Source organism: Garra rufa, chromosome 15, assembly GCF_049309525.1.
Source record: "Garra rufa chromosome 15, GarRuf1.0, whole genome shotgun sequence".
NCBI lineage: Eukaryota > Metazoa > Chordata > Actinopteri > Cypriniformes > Cyprinidae > Garra > Garra rufa.
Window position 1 is genome coordinate 12,275,944 of NC_133375.1, and position 8,132 is coordinate 12,284,075.

An 8,132-nucleotide genomic window follows, 5' to 3' on the forward strand; every position below is an offset into this window, starting at 1 on the left:
AACTTCTTTTTGACTGAAGAAAGAAAGGCATGAACACCTTGGATGACATGGGAGTAAATTATCAGGAAATTGTATTTCTGAAAGTGAAATTCTTCTTTAATGCAAACTTAAAAATGTTTACCAATTAAATATGAAACATGTCATAAATAGGAATTTTATCATAGCAATTCATTCTTGGTGAACAGTCCATAACATTCAAAAGGTATAAAGTTGTCTTTTGTATTTTCTTGCAACTCTTTGGCCTGCAAGCAAAAACGGGGCCCAGGCTTTAAGTACGCATCCAACCTGCCAGGCTCCCTGCTGAGGGAGCAGAAAGCAGGACGTGACGGAAGAGAGGAAGGGGACCAGACATCCACAGGTGCTTCATCCATCAAGAGGAAAAGTGAGAGGGAGGAAACTCCCAGGCTGAAGACTGAAGATCTACCCTCTCGTCTTCCCCCACTCTTGAGCCCTAGTGGCCTGCCAAGACCACGATCTGAAGTGCCCAACTTCTTAAGGAAGAAGAGAAAGCTATTTGATGATGATGAAGAGGAAGAGGAGGCTAGTGCTAAAAAGAAGGTAATGTTTACACAGACATGCATTATTTGCATTAACAAATCTGTTGTAGCCTTTTCATTCAATAACTTTCTTAACATATTTTTAGCCGAAGAAACCCTGGCGGCCTGAAGAGCCTTTGATTCCCAAACTCTCTCACATGAAAACCGAAGAAGAGGAAGACAACTCTGACGAGGAGGAAGATAGGCAGGAGAAGCGAGAACCACCTCGTCGTTCATTTAAGAAAGACTACAGCACAGTGAGAAAAGAGGAAGAGCATGAGGAAGAGAGGAGGGAGGAGAGAGATTTCAGATCCTTAAAGGAGTTCAACACCCTACGGAAAGAGGAAGACCAAGAGGAAGAAAAGGAGGAAGATGATGAAGAAGAGGAGGAGGACAATAATGGCAAACGAGGCAGAGATAGCAGCCCTGCACTGAAGAACATCTCCTTATCGCTTGAGAGTGACGCATCACGGTGCAGCTCCCCAAGAGCAGGGCCGAGCAGCGAAGGTAGCGAGACGCAAGAGAAGGCACCACGTGCTCGGGCGAAGCGACACCGGCGCAAGCCTCCTAACCGCCAGCTCAGTGCAGAACTTAGCAAGCAGCTCAACATGGAAATCCGTCGCACAGAGCACTCACTGGCCAATGAGAACCAGCAGCCCCTCAAGAGTGAACCCGAAGACAGCGAGAACGAGGAACCAAAAAGAGGCTTACGAAACGGAACTGCAGGGAATGGAGGAGGAGGTGGAGGAGTGGAAAGAGGAGCAGGTGGAGAGGGAGGAGGGGAACGACCGCACTTACGGGCAAGGGAGATGAATGGGACATCTTGGGAGCTGCGGCACTTTTACCCTCCTCAGATTACCCCACTAGGCTTGAACCGCAGTTCCCCTACAGTCAGACCACTTCCTGCACGTTCTCCTCCCAAGTGTGTTCAGATGGAGCGCCATGTGATCCGGCCACCTCCTATCTGCCCTCCCCCTGATAGGCTACCACTAGCTGATGGGCGCAATCACATTGCTCCTAGAGAAGCCTGGTTGACTATTTTCAGTCACCTGAGCCATCGTGAACTTTGTGTGTGCATGCGAGTGTGCCGAACATGGAATCGCTGGTAAGAAAGACTTGAGACTAGTTTATCTTTTCAAACTTCTTATCTGTGACCCTGTCACATATGCCACCCTCAATCCTTGTGGTCCATCCCAATTAGTTACACCAAGGTTGCAACTCCACAGCCCTATAGAGTTTAGCTTTAACCCTAATTATACACTCCTGATGCTAATCAGGTCCTTTGGGCTTATTTAAAAACTACATGGTATTTGTTGGAGCAGGGCTGAAACTAAACTCTGCATGGCTGCGGCCCTCCAAGAATTAAGCTTTGCACCTCTGGTTTACACTTTGTTCTGGAAGATCTCCCAACGCTGCACATTTTGCATGTGTCCTTAATCAAACACACCTGAATTAGGTCATCAGCTCATTTACTAGAAACTCCAAGACCTCAAATTAGGGTGTGAGAAAAAAAGAGACATTCAAAATGTGTAGACTTGGGGGTACTCCAGGAACAGGGTCGAAAACCATTGGAGCCGTACAGTTTTTCCCAGCCCTGTTCCTGGATTCACACCAACAGTACACATTTTCGAACTCTTCCTAATCAAACACAGCTGATTCAACTCATCTCATTAATAGGGATTCCAATGGTGCATTCAAGTCATGTCGGATATATCGTATTTACGGGTTGAATGCACGTGATGAGTGGGATAACTCTACATTTTCTTTAAGCCCCGAGTTGGGGGTGTGTCAGTGATAAAACGTGTCGGATGCAATGCCAAAGACAAAGCCAAAGACAATAGATATGCAGTGTCTTTATTGACTATATAAGTTACATATACAAAATATTATATTATTGTGTAATTACCATAGAATATTTAATGATGCAGTTTACATCACCTTCATAAATTGAATAAAAACAGCAAAAACACAATGATACACATTCTTTATTTGTCATTTTGTAGATGCAGAGTTTTAAAAAATCTTTGAATTTTATGTAGAAAAGGTAAATCGCCATCTTGTTCCGACCAAGTGACTTAAACTCACCTGACATCGTAATGACGACTTGTCAGCTCGTAAGTACGAACGTCCCAGGAGGACTTGAACGCAGCACAAGACCTAAATTGAATGGGTCAAATAAGGTAGACATCCAAAATGTGAACAGGACTGGGAAATACTTGTATACTTTTGTAAAATCCCATTTCAACCATTCTATTGAAGGGCCACATTCCTGCAGAGTTTACCTTCAACCTAATTAAATACACTTCATCCAGCTAATCAAGGTTCTAAGGCGGGGGTCTCCAAACAGTCCTGAAGAGTTTAGCTCCAACTTGTCTTAACAAACCTGCCTAGTAAGACCTTGATTAGGGACAGAGTTTGGAGACCTCTGTTTTAAAGACTACTAAAGACTTCTAGGCAGTTTTGTTGGAGCAGGGTTCCTAAAATCCAATCCTGGAGGTCCACTGATCTGCAGAGTTTAGTTCAAACCCTGATCAAGCTCACCTACCGGTGATTTTCTAGTGATCCTAAAGACTTTGATTAGCTTGTTTAGGTGTGTTTGATCAGGGTTGGAATTAAACACTGCAGGGCATTGGCCTCCAGGGCAAGATTTGAAAAACCCTGTGTTGGAGCAAACTAGAGCTAAACCAGGGGTAGGCAAGTTCAGTCCAAGAGGGCAGCAGTCCTGCAGAGAGTTTAGCTCTAACCCTGAAAAAAAATCTTACCTGCCTGTAGCCTTACTTTGCATTCCATTTGGAAGTGCTCATCCCTATGCCCTAATTCCTTTAAAGGGTTTACCCTCTGGAGTGAGAGCTTCAAAGTGTTGAAGGGTGTAGGGGACCAAACAACTGTTTCTTGAAGTGCCCTTCTGCTTCTTTATTCCATGCCCATTCGGAGGAGCCTTCATCATACAAAGAATCTGCAAAGAATCATGGAGGCCGAAGTGTCCATCAGTTGTACCCTTCGAAATCCTTCATTCCAAAGGACCCTTTGAAGTGACCAGTTTTGAGCACTTCAATTTGGAATGACCCTTCAGTATGGCGGCCATGATTTTTTTTCACTCTGAAGTGCCCTTTGAAGGGCCATTTGGAACACACCATATGTATTCCTGAAGACATTGATAAGCTTGTTCAGGTGTGTTTGATTAGGGTTGGAACTGAACTCTGCAGTACTCTCTAGGACCGAATTTGCCTACCACTTTTTATCACAATGATGTTTTATTGTTGGTTTGCTATTACAGCTGTGGTTTTAATTAATATCTTGTGCTGTACCAGGTGCTGTGACAAGAGATTATGGACTCATATCGATTTGAAGCGTTGTAAGTCCATCACCCCACTGATGCTAAGTGGGATAATTCGCAGGCAGCCCATCACTCTGGACCTGAGCTGGACCAACATCTCCAAAAAGCAATTAAGCTGGCTTATTAACCGATTACCAGGTCAGTGTTCATGTGAGCAAATATGTGGATCCACATTATCTGATTCAGTGTAAATGTCCTTAAACACCTGTGTATTTGGTTGCAGGACTGAGGGTACTTCTTTTGTCAGGCTGTTCATGGGTGGCTGTTTCAGCTCTCTGCACATCCAGCTGTCCTTTACTACGTACTCTAGACCTGCAATGGGTGGAGGGGCTCAAAGACCCCCAGATGAGGGACCTACTATCCCCTCCTACTGACAACAGACCAGGTAATATACAATACTCTAAAACCGTGTTTCTCAACTCCAGTCCTCAGGGCCCACTGCTCTGCACATTTTGTATGTTTCTAAATCTGACACTCTCAGTTCAGTTACTAAATCTTTCTCCTAACAAGCCAATGCTTAGAATCAGGTGCGTTAAATGAGGGAGACACACAAAATGTGCAGAGAAGTGGGCCTCGAGGACTGGAGTTGAGAACCACTGCTCTAGAACAGGGGTGCCCAAACTCGTTCCTGGAGGGCCAATGTCCTGCAAAGTTTAGGATCAACCCTAATTAGACACCTGGATCAGCTAATCAAGCTCTTACTAGGCATGCTAGAAACTACCAGGCAGGTGTGTTGAGGCAAGTTGGAGCTAAACTCTGCAGGACATCGGCCTTCCAGGACCAAGTTTGCCCCCCCCCCCCCTGCTCTAGAATGATATGCACACATTTAAGTTCTGTCACTGAACTCAAAACTGAATTCAAGAGTTACCTATTCCAATGGTGTATTCTACACTTTGGCTTTTTCTAACAGGTCAGATGGACACACGCAGCAAACTACGGAATGTTACTGACCTGCGCCTGGCTGGTTTGGACATCACGGACAGCTCTCTGCGTCTCATCATTAAAAATATGCCTCTACTCTCCCGTCTGGACTTGAGTTACTGCAACCATATCAATGACCAGTCAGTAAACCTGCTGACTGCTGCGGGGACCACCACTAGAGACTCCTTAACCGACGTCAACCTTTCTGGTAAATAGAAATCTGGTTAAAAATGCCAGTTGTAAAGTCCTTCTTTCACTAACACCGTGGTGGTGCCAGAGCCAAAGCAGTACCCAATCTTGCTCCGTTGTTTCCACCAAAGAAAACTGACTCCCTACTGGCCCATTAAAACGTCTGGTCTCAAATCAGATACATCAGGGGTTTGTGGGCAGGAAAATGTCATCACCACTTGAAGTTTCCAAAACAGCTACTCAGCCTCACTAGACTGACACAAAAAAATTGCTCTAGTTTTAATCAAAGAATTATGAAGCGTCCAATGTGAGCAGGTTACATCATTTGGCTCTTAAAAGAATAGTTAAAAACCCAAAAATTAAAATTCTGTCATTAATTACTCCCCCTCATGTCGTTCCAAATCCATAAGACATTCGTTCATCTTCGGAACACAAATTTAGATATTTTTAAAGGAATCTGAGAGTTTTCAGACCATGCATAGACAGCAACGTAACTACCACATTGAAGGCACAAAAAGGTAGTAAGGACATTGATAAAATAGTCCAATCAGTGGTTCAACCATAATCCCACATAGCAATTGACATCTGGCCCAGCTCTGGGCCAAACAAGCAGTTACACTCGGCCCAAATGCAGCAAAGAATTACGGCCCTTGTGTGGCCCAAATCTGGACTACAGACATGAGCCACACATGAGCCATAACTGGCCCAAATCTCAGCCAATTATAACCAGCCCTGAACCGGGCCAGAACATGTTTTAATAGTGTTACCCAATCTCAGCCTTCAGTCAACCACATAGAGACCATGTTACAAAGCTACAAGAATACATTTTGTGCACAAATAAAAAAAAAAAAAAACTACTTTATTTAGTTAATAAAGGTTTAGCGATTTCTCCTCATCTGAAGAAGACTGACAAGGAAGTGAAGAAATTGTTGAGTAAAGTCATTGTTTTTGTTTTCTTTGCACACAAAAAGTATTCTCGTGTTCTCATGGTTAGACCTGTCTACCACAGGAATTTCTGTGGTTTACTTAGGACTAATAAATAGTTTAAAAAAACGTTCCTTTTTGAAGAGTTCACTGAGTCTAATGCTTAAAACCATTAATTCCCCCTCACCGATTACTGATCTCTCCTTTCTTGATGTTCTCTTTAGTATGTAACAGGGTCACTGATCAGTCGCTGAGCTACTTCAAACGCTGTGGAAGCATCTGCCGCATCGACCTGCGATTTTCCAAGCAGGTGAGCCGACAGGCATGCGAGCGCTTCATTGCTGAGATGTCAGTCATCGTTCCCTTCCAACTGCAAGAGGATAAACTGCTCCAAAAACTTCACAGCACCCCCTAGTGTCTGGGAGGAGGAACTGAACTCCAATCTAAAATGATACCATGTATCAGGTGCACTCATGTGTTTGGACTGAAACTGGATTCGCACATTTGAAGAAAAGCACTGCAACATTTATGTGGACAAAACATTTTGTCAGCTCCTTTCAAACTGGAAAGAAGAGTAGACATACTGTACTTAAAGGCACATAAATCTGCTTCTATTCGAAATGGTGTATTCTGAAGACTTTGAGAAGATCTTTGAGGAGATTATACATGTTATTACCAAGAGATTGTATTTAATAGGTGGTGTGGTAAGAGCAAAGGAAGCAGAGGACATGTGTATACACACACACACACCATCCACATACTCACTGGATACTACAAACACTTAATCCATGAGTAAGCATGATTGTACATTATTATTCAAAACCCTCCAAACTGTTTTTTTTTTTTTGTATAAAAGATGTATCAATTCAGATTTCTGTGCTGTATTTGGTTCAGTACTGGGTATATGTATTGTTCTCTATTCTTTTTTTTTTTTCTTTTTAATATAATGGAATTTTTAAATATCTCTCCATTTTAAATCGTCAGTATTGGAATGTTCCAGTCTGATCAGCATTTTTCAGTCATGAGTTTTGACTGCTTTGAATTTCAAGTACTTGCTGTTCTAATCTCAGAGCAGATGTACAAGCGAAATTTGTTATTATGAGGTCTATTTATAAAACAGTGCCATATTCCATCTGTGTTGTTTTACACAGCTGTAAACAGGCAAACTTTCAGCTATCAGTGTATTTCATAGCTATGACTCTGTAGAGCGTGGTTCTACACGTGTTAGACCAAACAAATTGCTGATTAAGTATTCCAGCTAGCTCAGTAATTTTGTTTTGTTCAACACAATCAGGTAGTTCTGCATTTTTTTTCTATGAGGTCAAAAAAGACTTTGCTGAACGTCCATGCAGTATTTGTCTATGAAAGTCATCATGTGTTTTTATTCCTTCCACAGTGGGTATTATTGTAAAATGGTAATTGTGATGATGACAGATGATTTTAATAGTGTGTATTATTGTGAGTTTGTCTCAGGATGGTGACTATCAGAAAGAGGGAGCGTGCCATCTGATCTAAGCCACCATACTTGTACCACTATAAATTAAGGCATTGTTCGCCATCTAAAACACTCTAATGTACATTCGGCTATTTATATTTGTATGTAATTAAAAAAAAAAAAATTTTACTGTGAGACATTTGAAAAGTGAAGTTATTTTCCAAAAATAAAGTGCATCAGTAAAATGCATATGTATTAGATTAAATATAAAATGTTGCTTAAAGCCGGGAACGTTTTTGATTTGAAGAGCCATTAGTAATGGGGATCGAACAACGTGTTTTTTAGGGCTGTTGCCGATACCAATTATTACAGGTCATATAGACCGATAACCAATATTTTAAACCGATATACAGTTGACGTCAAAAGTTTACATAAACCTTGCAGAATCTGCAAAATGTTAATTATTTGACCAAATTAAGAGGGATCATACAAGATGCATGCTATTTTTTATTTAGCACTGACCTGAATAAGATATTTCACATTAAAGACATTTACATAAAGTCCACAAGAGAAAATAATAGTTGAATTTATAAAAATAACCCTGTTCAAAAGTTTACATACACTTGATTCTTGAATGATCCACAGCTGTTTTTATTGTTTAGTGACAGTTGTTCACGAGTCTCTTGTCTCTCTTGAACAGTTAAACTGCCCACTGTTCTTAAGAAAAATCCTTCAGGTCCCACAAATTCTTAGATTTTTCAGCATTTTTGTGTATTTGAACCCTTTTCAA

The 8,132-nt window shown here is 41.7% G+C and overlaps 1 protein-coding gene across 1 annotated transcript in view; it reads left to right on the plus strand.

Annotated features, from left to right (window-relative positions):
• kdm2ba (lysine (K)-specific demethylase 2Ba) overlaps positions 1 to 7,537 on the plus strand; it is a 15,613-nt gene extending 8,076 nt beyond the window's left edge. The window contains exons 5-10 of the mRNA XM_073819796.1: positions 211 to 558; positions 644 to 1,641; positions 3,848 to 4,011; positions 4,097 to 4,258; positions 4,784 to 5,002; positions 6,132 to 7,537. Of these exons, the coding sequence (XP_073675897.1) occupies positions 211 to 558; positions 644 to 1,641; positions 3,848 to 4,011; positions 4,097 to 4,258; positions 4,784 to 5,002; positions 6,132 to 6,322 (2,082 nt within the window). The 3' untranslated portion in view covers positions 6,323 to 7,537. The remainder of the gene's footprint in view (positions 1 to 210; positions 559 to 643; positions 1,642 to 3,847; positions 4,012 to 4,096; positions 4,259 to 4,783; positions 5,003 to 6,131) is intronic.
• The last annotated feature ends 595 nt before the right edge of the window (positions 7,538 to 8,132 follow it).